General features: G+C 45.0%; 1 protein-coding gene across 6 annotated transcripts in view; it reads left to right on the forward strand.

Annotated features, from left to right (window-relative positions):
• Positions 1–18,767, forward strand: part of CDK17 (cyclin dependent kinase 17) — a 408,374-nt gene that overhangs the window by 341,849 nt on the left and 47,758 nt on the right. For all 6 annotated transcript variants that reach the window (XM_063927754.1, XM_063927751.1, XM_063927752.1 and 3 more), the window contains 4 exons: positions 8,652–8,777; positions 10,818–10,874; positions 12,703–12,817; positions 13,545–13,639. In XM_063927754.1, the coding sequence (XP_063783824.1) occupies positions 8,652–8,777; positions 10,818–10,874; positions 12,703–12,817; positions 13,545–13,639 (393 nt within the window). The remainder of the gene's footprint in view (positions 1–8,651; positions 8,778–10,817; positions 10,875–12,702; positions 12,818–13,544; positions 13,640–18,767) is intronic.

Genomic DNA, 18,767 nt, shown 5'->3' on the forward strand with positions numbered 1-18,767 from the left:
GGTAAATCCCTGGATCCTGCAGATAATATCTCAGGGGTACAGGTTGAAATTAGAGACAGAGCCACCTCGCCGTTTCCTGAAGTCTGCTTTACCAACGTCCCCCTCAGAAAGGGAGACGGTTTTGGAAGCCATTCACAAGCTGTATTCTCAGCAGGTGATAGTCAAGGTACCTCTTCTACAACAAGGGAAGGGGTATTATTCCACTCTATTTGTGGTACCGAAGCCGGATGGCTCGGTAAGGCCTATTCTAAATCTGAAGTCCTTGAACCTATACATAAAGAAGTTCAAGTTCAAGATGGAGTCACTCAGAGCAGTGATAGCGAACCTGGAAGAAGGGGACTTTATGGTATCCTTGGACATCAAGGATGCGTATCTCCACGTTCCAATTACCCCTCACACCAGGGGTACCTCAGGTTCGTTGTACAAAACTGTCACTATCAGTTTCAGACGCTGCCGTTTGGTTTGTCCACGGCACCTCGGGTCTTTACAAAGGTAATGGCCGAGATAATATTTCTTCTTCGAAGAAAAGGCGTATTAATTATCCCATACTTGGACGATCTCCTAATAAGGGCAAGGTCCAGAGAACAGCTAGAGATGGGTTTAGCACTATCTCAAGAGGTGCTAAAGCAGCACGGATGGATTCTGAATATTCCAAAATCCCAATTAATGCCGACAACTCGTCTGCTGTTCCTGGGGATGATTCTGGACACAGTTCAGAAAAAGGTTTTTCTTCCCGAAGAAAAAGCCAAGGAGTTATCTGACCTGGTCAGGAACCTCCTAAAACCAGGAAAGGTGTCTGTACATCAATGCACAAGAGTCCTGGGAAAAAATGGTAGCTTCTTACGAAGCAATCCCTTTCGGCAGATTCCATGCAAAGGGATCTGTTGGACAAATGGTCAGGGTCGCATCTTCAGATGCACCTGCGGATAACCCTGTCGCCGAGGACAAGGGTATCCTTTCTGTGGTGGTTGCAGGAGGCTCATCTATTGGAGGGCCGCAGATTCGGCATACAGGATTGGATCCTGGTGACCACGGATGCCAGCCTGAGAGGCTGGGGAGCAGTCACACAGGGAAGAAATTTCCAGGGAGTGTGGTCGAGCCTGAAAAAGTCTCTTCACATAAGCATTCTGGAACTAAGAGCAATCTACAATGCTCTAAGCCAGGCGGAACCTCTGCTTCAAGGAAGACCGGTGTTGATCCAGTCGGACAACATCACGGCAGTCGCCCATGTAAACAGACAGGGCGGCACAAGAAGCAGGAGGGAAATGGCAGAAGCTGCCAGGATCCTTCGCTGGGCGGAGAATCACGTGATAGCACTGTCAGCAGTATTCATCCCGGGCGTGGACAACTGGGAAGCAGACTTCCTCAGCAGACACGACCTTCACCCGGGAGAGTGGGGACTTCATCCAGAAGTTTTCCACATGCTATTAAACCGTTGGGTAAAACCAATGGTGGACATGATGGCGTCTCGCCTCAACAAAACACTGGACAGGTATTGCGCCAGGTCAAGAGATCCGCAGGCAATAGCTGTGGACGCGCTGGTAACACCTTGGGTGTACCAGTCGGTATATGTGTTTCCTCCTCTGCCTCTCATACCAAAGGTATTGAGGATTATACGGCAAAGAGGAGTAAGACTAGTGGCTCCGGATTGGCCAAGAAGGACTTGGTACCCGGAACTTCAAGAGATGGTCACGGACGATCCGTGGCATCTACTTCTGAGAAGGGACCTGCTTCAGCAGGGTCCTTGTCTTTTTCAAGACTTACCGCGGCTGCGTTTGACGGCATGGCGTTGAATGCCAGATCCTAAAAGGAAAAGGCATTCCAGAAGAAGTCATTCCTACCTTGATAAAGGCAAGGAAGGAAGTCACCGCGAAGCATTATCGCCGTATTTGGCGAAAATATGTTGCATGGTGCGAGCAGCGGAGTGCTCCGATGGAGGAATTTCAACTGGGTCGTTTTCCTACATTTCCTGCAATCAGGATTGTCTATGGGTCTCAAATTGGGATCTATTAAGGTTCAAATTTCGGCCCTATCAATATTCTTCCACAAAGAATTGGCCTCAGTCCCTGAGGTCCAGATTTTTATCAAAGGAGTACTGCATATACAGCCTCCTGTGGTGCCTAAGGTGGCACCGTGGGATCTAAATGTAGTTTTAGATTTCCTCAAATCCAATTGGTTTGAACCACTAAAGAATGTGGATTTGAAATATCTCACATGGAAAGTGACTATGTTACTGGCCCTGGCTTCGGCCGGGAGAGTATCTGAACTGGCGGCTTTGTCTTATAAAAGCCCTTATTTAATTTTCCATTCGACATAGGGCAGAGCTGCGGACGCGTCCGCATTTTCTCCCTAAGGTGGTATCAGCGTTTCACCTGAACCAGCCTATTGTAGTGCCTGCGGCTACAGACGACTTGAAGGACTCCAAGTTGTTGGACGTTGTCAGAGCCTTAAAAATATACATTTAAAGGACGGCTGGAGTCAGAAAATCTGACTCGCTGTTTATACTGTATGCACCCAACAAGTTGGGTGCACCTGCTTCTAAGCAGTCGATTGCTCGTTGGTTTTGTAACAAAATTCAACTTGTACATTCTGTGGCAGGCCTGCCACAGCCTAAATCTGTTAAGGCCCATTCCGCAAGGAAGGTGGGCTCATCTTGGGCGGCTGCCCGAGGGGTCTCGGCATTACAACTCTGCCGAGCAGCTACGTGGTCAGGGGAGAACACGTTTGTAAATTTTTACAAATTTGATACCCTGGCAAAGGAGGACCTGGAGTTCTCTCATTCGGTGCTGCAGAGTCATCCGCACTCTCCCGCCCGTTTGGGAGCTTTGGTATAATCCCCATGGTCCTTTCAGGAACCCCAGCATCCACTTAGGACGATAGAGAAAATAAGAATTTACTTACCGATAATTCTATTTCTCGGAGTCCGTAGTGGATGCTGGGCGCCCATCCCAAGTGCGGATTATCTGCAATACTTGTACATAGTTATTGTTAACTAATTCGGGTTATTGTTTAGGAAGCCATCTTTCAGAGGCTCCTCTGTTATCATACTGTTAACTGGGTTTAGATCACAAGTTGTACGGTGTGATTGGTGTGGCTGGTATGAGTCTTACCCGGGATTCAAAATCCTCCCTTATTGTGTACGCTCGTCCGGGCACAGTACCTAACTGGAGTCTGGAGGAGGGTCATAGGGGGAGGAGCCAGTACACACCACCTGACCTGTAAAAGCTTTACTTTTGTGCCCTGTCTCCTGCGGAGCCGCTATTCCCCATGGTCCTTTCAGGAACCCCAGCATCCACTACGGACTCCGAGAAATAGAATTATCGGTAAGTAAATTCTTATTTTTTATTTTCAGTGAGACCTGCTGGCAACAGGCTCACTGCATCGAGGGACTAAGGGGAGAAGAAGCGAACTCACCTGCGTGCAGAGTGGATTGGGCTTCTTAGGCTACTGGACACCATTAGCTCCAGAGGGACCGAACACAGGCCCAGCCTCGGAGCTCGGTCCCAGAGCCGCGCCGCCGGCCCCCTTACAGAGCCAGAAGCAAGAAGAGGTCCGGAAAAATCGGCGGCAGAAGACATCCTGTCTTCACCAAGGTAGCGCACAGCACTGCAGCTGTGCGCCATTGCTCCTCAGCACACTTCACACTTCGGTCACTGAGGGTGCAGGGCGCTAGGGGGGGGCGCCCTGAGCAGCAATAAAAACACCTTGGCTGGCGAAAATACATCACATATAGCCCCCAGGGCTATATGGATGAATTTTAACCCCTGCCAGATTCCACAGAAAAACGGGAGAAAAGGCCGCCGAGAAGGGGGCGGAGCCTATCTCCTCAGCACACTGGCGCCATTTTCTCTCACAGCTCCGTTGGAGGGAAGCTCCCTGGCTCTCCCCTGCAGTTACTACACTACAGAAAGGGGTTAAAAAAGAGAGGGGGGCACTAATTAGGCGCAGTATAACAATACAGGAGCTATAAGGGGAAAAACACTTATATAAGGTTATCCCTGTGTGTATATATATATATATATATATATATATATATATATATATAGCGCTCTGGTGTGTGCTGGCATACTCTCCCTCTGTCTCCCCAAAGGGCTAGTGGGGTCCTGTCCTCTATCAGAGCATTCCCTGTGTGTGTGCTGTGCGTCGGTACGTTGTGTCGACATGTATGAGGAGGAAAATGAGGTGGAGGCGGAGCAAATTGCCTGTAACAGAGATGTCACCCCCTAGGGAGTCGACACCTGAGTGGATGAGCTTATGGAAGGAATATGTGACAGTGTCAGCTCTTTACAAAAGATTGATGACATGAGACAGCCGGCGACTCAGCCTGTGCCTGTCCAGGTGTCTCAAAAGCCATCTGGGGCTCTAAAACGCCCGTTACCGCAGATGGCAGATACAGACGCCGACACGGATACTGACTCCAGTGTCGACGATTAAGAGACGAATGTGACTTCCAGTAGGGCCACACGTTACATGATTGAGGCTATGGAAAATGTTTTTACACATTTCTGATAATACCAGTACCACTAAAAGCAGTAAAATATCCTAAAATGTATATACACTCACACGGGTGTGATACTGCGACCAGCAATCGCCTCAGCCTGGATGTGCAGTGCTGGGGTGGCTTGGTCGGATTCCCTGACTGACAATATTGATACCCTAGATAGGGACAGTATATTACTAACTATAGAGCATTTAAAAGATGCATTTCTATATATGCGAGATGCACAGAGGGATATTTGCCGACTGGCATCAAGAGTAAGTGCGCTGTCCATTTCTGCCAGAAGAGGGTTATGGACAAGACAGTGGTCAGGTGATGCTGATTCCAAAAGGCATATGGAAGTATCGCCTTATAAAAGGGAGGAGTTATTTGGGGTAGGTCTAACAGACCTGGTGGCCACGGCAACGGCTGGAAAATCCACATTTTTACCCCAGGTAGCTTCTCAACCTAAGAAGACGCCGTATTATCAGGCGCAGTCCTTTCGGCCCCATAAGGGCAAGCGGGCAAAAGGCGCCTCATTTCTGCCCCGTGGCAGAGGGAGAGGAAAAAGGCTGCAGCAAACAGCCAATTCCCAGGAACAAAAGCCCTCTCCCGCCTCCGCAAAGTCCTCAGCATGACGCTGGGGCTTTACAAGCGGTCTCAGGCACGGTGGGGGCCCGTCTCAAGAAATTTGAGACGTCTCCCCCTCGCCGTTTCATAAAGTCTGCTTTACCGACGTCTCCCTCAGACAGGGAGACAGTATTGCAAGCCATTCACAGGCTGTATTCCCAGCAGGTGATAATCAAGGTACCCCTCCTGCAACAGGGAAAGGGGTACTATTCCACACTATTTGTGGTACCGAAGCCGGACGGCTCGGTGAGACCAATTTTAAATCTAAAATCCTTGAACACTTACATACAAAGGTTCAAATTCAAGATGGAGTCACTCAGAGCAGTGATTGCAAACCTGGAAGAAGGGGACTATATGGTCTCTCTGGACATCAAAGATGCTTACCTACATGTCCCAATTTACCCTTCTCCAAGGGTTCCTCAGGTTTGTGGTACAGAACTGTCACTATCAGTTTCAGACGCTGCCGTTTGGATTGTCCACGGCACCCCGGGTCTTTACCAAGGTAATGGCCGAAATGATGATACTCCTTCGAAAGAAGGGAGTTTTAGTTATCCCTTACTTGGACGATCTCCTGATAAGGGCAAGATCCAGGGAACAGTTGGAAGTCGGGGTAGCACTATCTCAGATAGTGCTGCGGCAGCACGGTTGGATTCTCAATATTCCAAAATCGCAGCTGATCCCGACGACACGCCTTCTATTCCTAGGGATGATCCTGGACACAGTCCAGAAAAAGGTGTTTTCTCCCGGAGGAGAAAGCCAGGGAGTTATCCGAACTAGTCAGAAACCTCCTAAAACCAGGCCAAGTGTCAGTGCATCAGTGCACAAGGGTCCTGGGAAAAATGGTGGCTTCCTACGAAGCAATTCCATTCGGCAGATTCCACGCAAGAACTTTCCAGTGGGACCTGCTGGACAAATGGTCCGGATCGCATCTTCAGATGCATCAGCGGATAACCCTGTCACCAAAGACAAGGGTGTCTCTCCTGTGGTGGTTGCAGAGTGCTCATCTTCTAGAGGGCCGCAGATTCGGCATTCAGGACTGGGTCCTGGTGACCACGGATGCCAGCCTGCGAGGCTGGGGAGCAGTCACACAGGGAAGAAATTTCCAGGGCTTGTGGTCAAGCCTGGAGACATCACTTCACATAAATATTTTGGAGCTAAGGGCCATTTACAATGCCCTAAGCCAAGCAAGACCTCTGCTTCAAGGTCAGCCGGTGCTGATCCAGTCGGACAACATCACGGCAGTCGCCCACGTAAACAGACAGGGCGGCACAAGAAGCAGGAGGGCAATGGCAGAAGCTGCAAGGATTTTTCGCTGGGCGGAAAATCATGTGATAGCACTGTCAGCAGGGTTCATTCCGGGAGTGGACAACTGGGAAGCAGACTTCCTCAGCAGGCACGACCTCCACCCGGGAGAGTGGGGACTTCACCCAGAAGTCTTCCACATGATTGTAAACCATTGGGAAAAACCAAAGGTGGACATGATGGCGTCCCGCCTAAACAAAAAATTGGACAGGTATTGCGCCAGGTCAAGGGACCCTCAGGCAATAGCTGTGGACGCTCTGGTAACACCGTGGGTGTACCAGTCAGTGTATGTGTTCCCTCCTCTTCCTCTCATACCAAAAGTACTGAGAATTATAAGACAGAGGGGAGTAAGAACTATACTCGTGGCTCCGGATTGGCCAAGAAGGACTTGGTACCCGGAACTTCCAAGAGATGCTCACGGAGGACCCGTGGCCTCTACCTCTAAGAAGGGCCCTGCTCCAGCTAGGACCCTGTCTATTCCAAGACTTACCGCGGCTGCGTTTGACGGCAGGGCGGTTGAACGCCGGATCCTGAAGGAAAAAGGCATTCCGGATGAAGGCATCCCTACCCTGGTCAAGCCAGGAAGGATGTAACCGCAAAGCATTATCACCGCATTTGGCGAAAATATGTTGCGTGGTGCGAGGCCAGTAAGGCCCCGATGGAGGAATTTCAACTAGGTCGATTCCTGCATTTCCTGTAAACAGGAGTGTCTATGGGCCTAAAATTGGGGTCCATTAAGGTTCAAATTTCGGCCCTGTCAATTTTCTTCCAGAAAGAACTAGCTTCACTACCTGAAGTTCAGACGTCTGTAAAAGGGGTACTGCATATACAGCCTCCTTTTGTGCCTCCAGTGGCACCTTGGGATCTCAATGTAGTTTTGGGGTTCCTAAAGTCACATTTGTTTGAACCACTTGAATCTGTGGAGTTAAAATATCTCACATGGAAAGTGGTCATGTTGTTGGCCCTGGCCTCGGCCAGGCACGTGTCAGAATTGGCGGGCTTTATCCTGTAAAAGCCCTTATCTGATCTTCCATTCAGACAGGGCGGAATTGAGGACTCATCCTCATTTTCTCCCTAAGGTGGTTTCAGTGTTTCATCTGAACCAACCTATTGTGGTACCTGCGGCTACTAGTGACTTGGAGGACTCAAAGTTGTTGGACGTAGTCAGGGCCTTGAAAATATATGTTTCCAGGACGGCTGGAGTCAGGAAATCTGACTCGCTGTTTATCCTGTATGCACCCAACAAGCTGGGTGCTCCTGCTTCTAAGCAGACTATTGCTCGTTGGATTTGTAGTACAATTCAGCTTGCACATTCTGTGGCAGGCCTGCCACAGCCAAAATCTGTAAAAGCCCATTCTACAAGGAAGGTGGGCTCATCTTGGGCGGCTGCCCGAGGGGTCTCGGCGTTACAACTTTGCCGAGCAGCTACTTGGTCAGGGGCAAACACGTTTGCTAAATTCTACAAATTTGATACCCTGGCTGAGGAGGACCTGGAGTTCTCTCATTCGGTGCTGCAGAGTCATCCGCACTCTCCCGCCCGTTTGGGAGCTTTGGTATAATCCCCATGGTCCTTACGGAGTTCCCAGCATCCACTAGGACGTCAGAGAAAATAAGAATTTACTTACCGATAATTCTATTTCTCGTAGTCCGTAGTGGATGCTGGGCGCCCATCCCAAGTGCGGATTGTCTGCAATACTTGTACATAGTTATTGTTACAAAAATCGGGTTATTATTGTTGTGAGCCATCTTTTCAGAGGCTCCTCTGTTATCATGCTGTTAACTGGGTTCAGATCACAGGTTGTACGGTGTGATTGGTGTGGCTGGTACGAGTCTTACCCGGGATTCAAAATCCTTCCTTATTGTGTACGCTCGTCCGGGCACAGTATCCTAACTGAGGCTTGGAGGAGGGTCATAGGGGGAGGAGCCAGTGCACACCAGGTAGTTCTAAAGCTTTACTTTTGTGCCCAGTCTCCTGCGGAGCCGCTATTCCCCATGGTCCTTACGGAGTTCCCAGCATCCACTACGGACTACGAGAAATAGAATTATCGGTAAGTAAATTCTTATTTTCTGTATTAGTATATTTTAAAACACTATTCAGTCTGTTAAACATCTGGTGATGAATTTAAAATGATATATATCACTTAAAGTAAAATATATTTGGTCTTATTTGACATGGTTACTTTTGTATTTCCTCCCATATGAGCCATATAAGTGATCAATCTCTTGATATGTCTTCTCTTAGGACTTAAATAAACGGCTCTCGCTTCCGGCTGACATTAGGATACCTGATGGGTATTTGGAGAAACTGCAGATTAACAGTCCACCTTTTGATCAACCCATGAGCCGACGATCTCGAAGAGCATCACTGGTAATTTCTGACAGTGTCACACTGAAACCGTACATGATAGCATAAGGAAAATTATTTTCTATTGCACAGTAGACATGAAAAAGGGCAGACTAGATGAGCTAAGTGGTTCTGATCTGCTGTCAAATGATATATAATATAGCGTATATATTGTACAATATTGCTGTCACAGTTGATGATGTGGCTTTCACAGACTAATTTAAATGAACATGTCCACCATGTATATGTGTGTGTGTGTGTGTGTGTGTGTGTGTGTGTGTGTGTGTGTGTGTATGTATATATCTCCTATAGTGGAGCATCTAAGCACTGAATTACAATCATTTGGAAAACGTAATAGTGTTTGTAATATTGTTGTATGGAAGAGCTTCCCTGCACCTGTATTTCAGAGCTATTGACAGAATGAGTCTGCAGAAAACTTGTTATTGCCGTAAGTAGGAAATGGAAAAACAAAGGAACAATATAGTTGAGACCTTGATAATCACAGGCAATGACTGTTCATGTAACAGGGTAAAAAATATCTGGGAGAGAGTCAGACAAGCATGTGCAATCGCAGCTGCTTCTCCCCAAAGAAATGCCTTATTTGTCTTCGGGAAGTGAAAATGTACCTTGATACTCTCTAAACAGCATATGTGCTTCTAGTGCAGGAGTGTCCTGTGCTGCGCAAGAACAGGCAGCGGTTGGCTCTGGGTGTTTATTTCGCCTGTAGACATTTTAACGAGTTGCCATGGGTGTAAACCGCCTCCCTTTATGCTGTGTGCAAGATTTATACGTCCACACTTTTTAGAGAGTCTCTTTGGATATTGTAGGGTACACCATATACAAACTTTAATCATATTAGCATTACACACTTAGGGCCTAATTCAGACCTGATCGTAGCCCTGCACACTGACATTCGGGGGGGATGCCCAGCACAGGGCTATTCCCCCCGCACGTCAGGCCGCCGCCACCCCCCCCCCCCCTGCAGAAGTACCAAAGCATTGCACAGCTTTTGTGCGCTGGCCGGGAGCTACTCGTCGCTGCCCGGGTCGCAGCAGCCTCCCACACGGTTCACAAAACGGCGCGTGACACCGCCCATCACACTGCGGCGCCGGCGCATGCACACTTGTGACCTGATCGCATCGCTGCGATGAATGGCAGTGTGCGATCTGGTCAGAATGACCCCCATTTATCACTCGCAGTTTGGGTCTAATTCAGGGTTGATCGTAAAAGCAAAATCTTTCTCTAATGGGCAAAACCATGTCCAGTGCAGGTTGGGCAAATAAAACCTGTGCAGAGAGAGTTAGATTTGGGTGGGGTGTGTTCAAACTGAAATCTAAATTGCAGTGTAAAAATAAAGCAGCCAGTATTTACCCTGCACAGAACAATTTAACCCACCTAAATCTAACGATCTCTGCACATGTTACATTTGCAGTGCACATGGTTTTGCCCATTAACGGAAGATTTTGCTTTTGCGATCAACACCGACTTAGGCCCTTTATATGTTGAATGTGCTGAACAGTGATGGGCATAGAGATGAGGTGTAAGCTCTTTTTTGTAGTTATGTGCACATAGGGCCTAAATCTGCACATGTTATATCTGCCCTACCTACAGTGCACATGGTTTTGCCCATTCGAGAGAGATTTTGCGTTTGTGATCATCGCTGAATTAGGCCCATAATGCATTTCTGTTGAAATTGTGAACTATGGGGGCTATTCACAGTTGTTAGCAACCAAAAAAGTTAACAATTGGGCAAAACCATGCTGCGATGCATGTGGGGCAGAATGTAACATGTGCAGAGTGATTAGATTTGGGTGGGGTGAGTACAAACTGAAATCTAAATTGCAGTGTAAAAATAAAGCAGCCATTATTTACCATGCACAGAAACCATATAACCCACCCAAATGTAAAGCTCTCTGCACATGTTACATCTGCCCCACCTGCAGTGCAACATGGTTTTGCCCAATTGCTAACTTTTTTTGGTTTTCTAACAACTTTGAATAACCCCCCCATGTCTATTTAGCACTGTCGTTTAACAAACAAGTTTTTGTTTTCTTTGCCTACCAGTCAGAAATTGGCTTTGGGAAGATGGAAACGTACGTCAAATTGGAGAAGCTTGGAGAGGTTTGTGACCTTGATTTTCTTTGTTAACATAATTAATGATTTCAGTGTCAGGGTTAACTATGCCAAGAAGCAGAGGCTGCTGTACAGTACATTTACCCCACTGTCTTTTAGGGAATTGGAAGCACGCTTTTCTATCTCAGTTTTCTGTGGCCCAGTTCACAATTCCTTTTCCTTTTCACTTTCCAATTACATCTGTTCTACTTTATTTCTATAGTTGTGCCCTCTGAAAGTCTGTCTGTCCTGTTTTCATCTTTTTCCTATGTCAGACATTTCTCTCCCTTAAGGCGGGTACACACTAGGTAATTTCTGCAAAAATAAAAATAAACGATAATGACATAATCGTTATTGTTAATTTTTAAGTTGAATTTGACCAGTGTGTCTTGGGTAATATTTGTGAACGATGCGCGCTCCTGCACGTCGTTTAGCGTTCACCTATATTGAGCTGACATGCAGCTCAACCCGTCAATGTCGGGCTGAGCTGCATGTCCGGGAATGCCGGCGGTGACATCACTGAATGTTAATTGTTGAACGATAACGTTCAGTGTGTACACACTATATAATTGAACACTATATCATTAACCGCCAGGATTTAAACATCGCCTAGTGTGTACCCGCCTTTACGTTGTCTCTGGGCCTGGATTGAGACGTGGTCGTTATTTTTATATTTGCGCAGTTAAACGATTATCGGCCTGCTGCGCATGTGTCTTAGCCGCGATGTGCACATGAGCAACTATTGAATGGCGAGCAAATGCTTACAGTGAGGATTTAGTCGCAAGTGATTGACAGACTTGAGCTGTTATGTGGGAGGTATTGAGGAGTGGCGGAAAAAACGCGGGCATGTTGTGACCCTTTTCATGGCGTGTATTTGCCTACATCTGCAATCCCATATACAGAAAACATGGAGCCAGCGTCTCCGTTCCTGTGGTTATTCAGCGTTACCGCAGTGTTACCCAGATCGATTATGGAAGGATCTGCGGTCACTGCTGCATATTTGTATGCAGCTGCTTGGATCTGCGAGGCTGCCAGTGGGCGTCTCAGTACAGGTCCAATAGGCTGTAGTATTGCACAGCAGCTGCATAAAATATGGCAGTTGCAATTGTCTTGGTGACCAAATCCGAGTCAGGCCATCCGTCCTCTGCTGGTACTGGTGCATTGTTATCTCTGCTGCCAGTTTAACTGTGTAACTGAACACATGATCCCTCATATAGAGGGGTAGTTTACACTAAGTATTGTTAACATCTTGCGAGATTTGTGCTTGTACAGTGTGCATACATTATGGCCCTCATTCCGAGTTGATCGGTCGCAAGGCGAATTTAGCAGAGTTACACACGCTAAGCCGCCGCCTACTGGGAGTGAATCTTAGCTTCTTAAAATTGCGACCGATGTATTCGCAATATTGCGATTACTAACTACTTAGCAGTTTCAGAGTAGCTCCAGACTTACTCTGCCTGTGCGATCAGTTCAGTGCTTGTCGTTCCTGGTTGACGTCACAAACACACCCAGCGTTCGCCCAGGCACTCCCACCGTTTCTCCAGCCACTCCTGCGTTTTTTCCGGAAACGGTAGCGTTTTCAGCCACACGCCCCTGAAACGCCGTGTTTCCGCCCAGTAACACCCATTTCCTGTCAATCACATTACGTTCGCCGGAGCGATGAAAAAGCCGTGAGTAAAAATACTTTCTACATAGCAAAGTTACTTGGCGCAGTCGCAGTGCGAACATTGCGCATGCGTACTAAGCGGATTTTCATTGCGATGCGATGAAAAATACCGAGCGAACAACTCGGAATGAGGGCCTATGTCTGCATATTAAGGTAAATATGTTTTTGCAGGGCACATATGCCACAGTATTTAAAGGAAGAAGTAAACTGACTGAAAACCTTGTAGCGCTGAAAGAAATCCGATTGGAACATGAAGAAGGAGCGCCATGCACAGCTATTAGAGAAGGTAAAGCTTGTATTGCTATTAATTTGTGACTTCCATTTTAGCAGACTTGTCTCCTAGATCAGCGTTTCCCAAATCCAGTCCTCTAACACCCCCAGCAGGTCAAGTTTTCTGGATTTCTGTCTATGGAGGCAGGTAGTATAATTTTTGACTGCCAAGTACACTTAGTTTACCTGTTCTTGATTAAAGAAGATCCTAAAAATATGAGCTGTTGGCGGTGTGTGAGGACCGGTTTTAGGAAAGGATTTGATAGTGTTGTAGACCAAGAAATTCAAAGCAAATAGAGATTCCAGAAATTAATAAAGTGAGGAAGAATCATTTATATTACGGAGAGTTTAATTAGCTGCCGGTCTACTGCGCAGTTTCAGCTCCCAGATAAAGTGCCCAGAGCTATTAAATTTGAAACCTGAAACTAGCCTTCGGGGCACGACTTGAAATTAATTTTTGCTTGCACCCTCTACTAGCAGAAATCTACATTAAGTGCTGCCTTGGGACTAGTCATGGGTTGAATGCGGGCTTCTAATTGAATAGCTCTGGGCAAGCTGGATATGTGCTTCCTATAAATACAATGTAAGATGATACATTTTGTTGGAAAGGGCTCATTTTATTTGCTAATGAGGTTAGCCACCACAATTCAGTAACACTAGTTGTCTTTATGGGTCGTTCAAATTGTGTGGTTCGATTTGTGGTATCAAGAAACATTTTATTTCTTTTACCTTTTTCTTTGCAGTATCATTATTAAAGGACCTGAAGCACGCAAACATTGTCACCTTGCATGACATTGTTCACACAGACAAATCATTGACACTTGTCTTTGAATATCTGGTATGTATGATATATTTGGAGTTGTGCAATTTCAAAAGGAAGTTGCATAATTGTGGATAGCTCATCGAATTATAGTCTAATGCCTACAGTTATAATTTGTATAGTGAAATGGAGTGTAGATAAATTGTATTAATGACCTATTAATACACTTACAGTTATGCATACCAGATACAATGAATGAAGTTCTTATCACAAAATAGCTTAGATACAGTATAGCACTATTCTGGTACTGTATTTAGGATGGCTGAGGTTTCACTAAAGATTCACTACAACAAGTTCTCCAGGGAAGTGTAATGCAGATTCTACGTGTGTTTACACAGGGTCTTTTTTTAAACTGGTAGTTTGTGGTCGGGTATATTCCCCTTAAATAATAAAAGGGTTGCTAATAACAGTTCTGTAGGTAGGAGTGAGTAACCCAGAGTGAATGGAATATAAGCAATCACACACAGAATATTATCTAGTAATGACCGTATATATTTGGAACTTAAGTGTATATTTTATTAAATTTACAACAATTTACTAATCTGTCTACATCACTAGTTTGTCCGCTTAATGACTTGTCATTTTATGTAATGTTAATTACAAATACGTGTGTGTGTGGGGGGGGGGGGTGTGTTTGTTATGGTATATTTAAATTTCTTTTTTTTTTTTTTTACTATAATAAGACGTAGTAAGGAGTAGACTAATACAATAAAGATAGACTGTGGGGAAAAAAAGGTATTCCAACAAGTTTTCAAACACAGCCATTAGGGTCAGAAAATAAGAAAAATAAGAGTGGGTGAGAGGAGAGAAAGAGAAAATGGAAAGAAAGGAAGCAGTGGAGGCCAAACTCTGGGAAAAGGAGTTCATGAACCAGTATACAGAAATACACAATATTCAGGGTGCATAAACCACAAAAATAAACGTGAACCTTAAGCCCATTACTCTAAATTTTGAATTATTGTGGATATAGACCTGGAGAAAATGTATGGTCAATCGGATAAAACATTATTAAGAACATGAAGCAAATTTAAAATAAAAATCTAAAGATCGTAAAAGTCAAGGGCACTGAGATAGATCTTGGACGCAGAATAGAATCTGGAGTGGCAGTAAACCATAGGTCCCAAACCTAGTTAAACCTGGCTACTTTATTGTGAAGAGCGGAAGTAATATTCTCCATGTTAGCAATAAACCAAATTTTAGTTTTAATCATACAGTATGCATGGGTGGAGGGGAAGGCTGTTTTTAGGAATTGACTAAGGAGCATCTAGCAGCTTGGAGCACATGAACAGTAAGTTTAATAAGAGTTACTGAATTCAGAGACCAGAAGCCCCAGCACAGCTGTCGAGGACTAAGAGGAAATGGAGTTTGTGTAATATCCCCGAAAAGGTTCTTAACCTCTTCCCAGTAAAAGGTCAATTTATGACAAGACAACTAAATATGTGCAAAGTCACCTACCTGACCTCATCCATGCCAACTAAGTGGAGAGGAAGAGGAGGCTATTGTATCAAGTCTGGTCTGAACCAGGTACCATCTGGAGTAAATTTCATAGGAGTTCTCTTTAATCAAAGGGGAGATAGGTGACCTTGCCACATTCTGTATTATTTATATAAATCTGAGATAATTTTTCTCATAGAAGAGTAATAACATAATCTTTTAAAAGGTTTAAAGCTGTGGGTAAAGAGTGCTAATAGGAGCGAATCTGTAAATACTCATGGAATAATATAATATTTGCGTTTAACATCTGCTAACATGCTAAAATTGATGGGTTTCTTTTTCATTTTTTTAAATGGATTAGTTTTTACCATAAATGGCTGTGATATACATTAGGGCAAAAAAAGTATTTGGACAGCCACCGATTGTGTAAGTTGACCCACTTAAAAAGATGAGAGAGGTCTGTAATTTCCATCATTTGTACACTTCAACTGTGAGAGACAGAATCTGGAAAAAAAAACCAGGAAATCACATTGTATGATTTTTTAAAAATGTACTTGTATATTCTTGTGGAAAATAAATATTTGGACACCTACCAAGCAGCAAGATTTATGGCTCTCACAGACCTGTTACTTCTTCTTTAAGAAGCTCTTCTATCCTCCACTCGTTACCTGTATTAATGGCACCTGTTTGAACTGGTTATCTGTATAAAAGACACCTGTCCACACCCTCAAACAGTAAGACTGCTACCTCTCCACCATGGCCAAGACCAGAGAGCTGTCTAAGGACACCAGGGACAAGATTGTAGAGCTGCACAAGGCCAGGATGACCTACTTGACAATAGGCAAGCAGCTTGGTGAGAAGATTCTTCCATTAAAGATATTTCCATTAAAAAAATGGAAGAAATAGAAGATCACTGACAATCTCCCTCGACCTGGGGCTCCATGCAAGCTCTCACCTCGTGGGGTATCAATGATCTTGAGAACGGTGAGAAATCAGCCCAGAACTACATGGGGGTACCTGGTCAATGACCTCAAGAGAGCTGGGACCACAGCCACAAAGGTTACCATTAGTAACACACTACGTTGTCGTGGATTGAACGCCCGAAAGGTCCTCCTGCTTAAACCAGCACATGTCCAGGCCCGTCTAAAGTTTGCCAGTGACCATCTGGATGATCCAAAGGAGGGTTGGGAGAATGTAATGTGGTCAGATGAGAGCAAAATCAAACTTTTTGGTATAAACTCCACTCGCCGTGTTGGAAGGGAGAAGAATGATGAATGGCATCCCAAGAACACCATACCCACTGTGAAGCATGGGGGTGGAAACATCATGCTTTGGGGCTGCTTTTCTGCAAACAGGCAGGACGACTGATCTGTATTAAGGAGAGGATGAATGGGGCCATGTATCATGAGATTTTGGGCAAAAACCTCCTTCCCTCAGTAAGAGCATTGAAGATGGAACGTGGCTGGGTCTTCCAGCATGACAATTAAGGAGTGGCTCCGTAAGAAGCATTTCAAGGTCCTGGAGTGGCCTAGCCAGTCTCCAGACCTCAACCTAATAAAAAAAAACTGTGGAGGGAGTTGAAAGTCCGTGTTGCCCAGCGACAGCCCCAAAACATGACAGATCTAGAGAAGACCTGCATGGAAGAGTGGGCCAAAATACCTGCTACAGTGTGCAAACCTGGTCAAGAACTACAGGAAACGTTTGACCTCTGTAATTGCCAACCAAGGTTATATTAAAAGTATTGAGTTAAACGTTTTGATTGTCCAAATATTTATTTTCCGCAAGAATATACAAATAAATTGATTATAAATCATACAATGTGATTTCCTAGGGGTTTTTTTTCAGATTCTGTCTCTCACAGTTGGTGTACCTATGATGGAAATTACAGACCTCTCTTATCTTTTTAAGTGGGTCAACTTGCACGATCGGTGGCTATCCAAATACTATTTTGCCCCACTGTATGTCTACTAGCATTATTAAAGTTCATTCACAATAGTAAGCTGTTGAGTATATAAATATTCATTAACATTTTTGCTAGATCATAGTATACAGACAAGTCACACTTAAATTGAGTTATTTCATCCAGTTCACATAACATTAAGTTAGGTACATTTTCAGGCCACCTTAAAAAAAAAAAAAGTAATAATAATAATTATGATCCTTTTGTATGTGTACAAAATATGTAGTGGTGTGAAAACTTGTTTGCCCCCTTTCTGATTTCTTACATATTTGTCACACTTAATTGTTTCTGCTCTTCATATATTAAACAAAGGCATCCAGAGTAAACACAAAATTCATGGAAACTTTGGAAACCTAATTAGGCTTCAGATTTGTTGATGAAGTAAATATATAAGTTGTGGTAGTCACCCACACCTTTCATAGAATTGCCTGAGTGCTTTCAGATTTATCAGCAAGTTCATACCGCTTTCAGATCGCAATGCGGGGCCGCACCCAGATTTTGGAAACGGGTACTTCCCGGGTGCGACCCGGCATTTGACCCTTTCACACTGGCTTCCCGAACCGGCAATTTGCTGGCTCGGGTTGCCATCAAGGGTGGGGGGCGTAGGCGTCGCTGACGACATCAGGAGCAGGGCTGAGGCAGTGCCTGGAAATCAGATCATCTCCAAGCTCTGCCTCCGCTATAGTGTGAACGGATCTCTGGTTGCATAGACCCGGGTAACCCATTCACACCGCACGTGAACCGATAATAACCCGTGTTAAACCCTTCTTTTAACCAGAGTTGAAATACCGGGTCAGGCGACCCGTGAAATCGGACCTTACCCCTTTCACACCACACCTAGACTCAAGTTATTTGTGCAATTTGAAAGGGGTATAAGTAAAGAAAGAGATTGGTGAGGACATGTAGTTCCTGAACCTTAGGGATCCATAGGGTTCAGGCTTCCATGGTTCCACTAGTTGAAGGATGTTTTCACAAATGTATTCCAATTTTGTAACTGCCCCACAAATTACCAACTCATTTATGGGTGTTATTCAAATGACATATCACGCCCAATCTCCTTTCTAAAGTGATCCCCGTTATCGCACATACCACGCCCATAGTAATCCGGTTTAGCTGCGTAAAGGATTGGGCGCCCTCACTACCCCGGGGATAGCGAGTTGAAATTATTATACGACACCCATCAGCAGAAACAGAGCGGATGTTGAAGGGGGTGAAAAGAATTGAATACTGCCCATATGTATCTCTCTGTAATAGGAAAAGTTAATTCCAATATACAATGTTTTTATGTACATTCATTAGCTATGCGTGGTATAAAGAAAGTTGAGTAAACTTCTGCTTATAACTTTTCAGTGTCACAGGTGAATCATTGCCGGCTATAAAATGCTAATTAGGCATGCTGAGGTTGTTACACTATTTCCTATGTGGTTTTTAGTTTCCATTGTGCTCAGTTTAAGCAAGAAAAATCCTTTTCGTAAAGTTCGGTGATTTCAACATAACATGGTCCTATTTCTTGCTTTAATTTTATTGTTTTCATAGAAAAAATATGAAATGCATAATGCAGAGGTTCTCAATCACGGTCCTCATGGCACCCCCAAGCCTTCCAGGTTTTAGTTATATCCATTGCCCAGTACAGATGGTTGTATCAAATTGACTGAGGTGCTAATTAAGTCACCTGTGGCCAAGTATGGATAAACTTAAAATCTGGACTCTTGGGGTGCCTTGAGGACCGTGTTTTGAGAACCTCTGGCATAA

The sequence above is a fragment of the Pseudophryne corroboree genome, chromosome 6, assembly GCF_028390025.1.
Source record: "Pseudophryne corroboree isolate aPseCor3 chromosome 6, aPseCor3.hap2, whole genome shotgun sequence".
NCBI classification, from domain to species: domain Eukaryota; kingdom Metazoa; phylum Chordata; class Amphibia; order Anura; family Myobatrachidae; genus Pseudophryne; species Pseudophryne corroboree.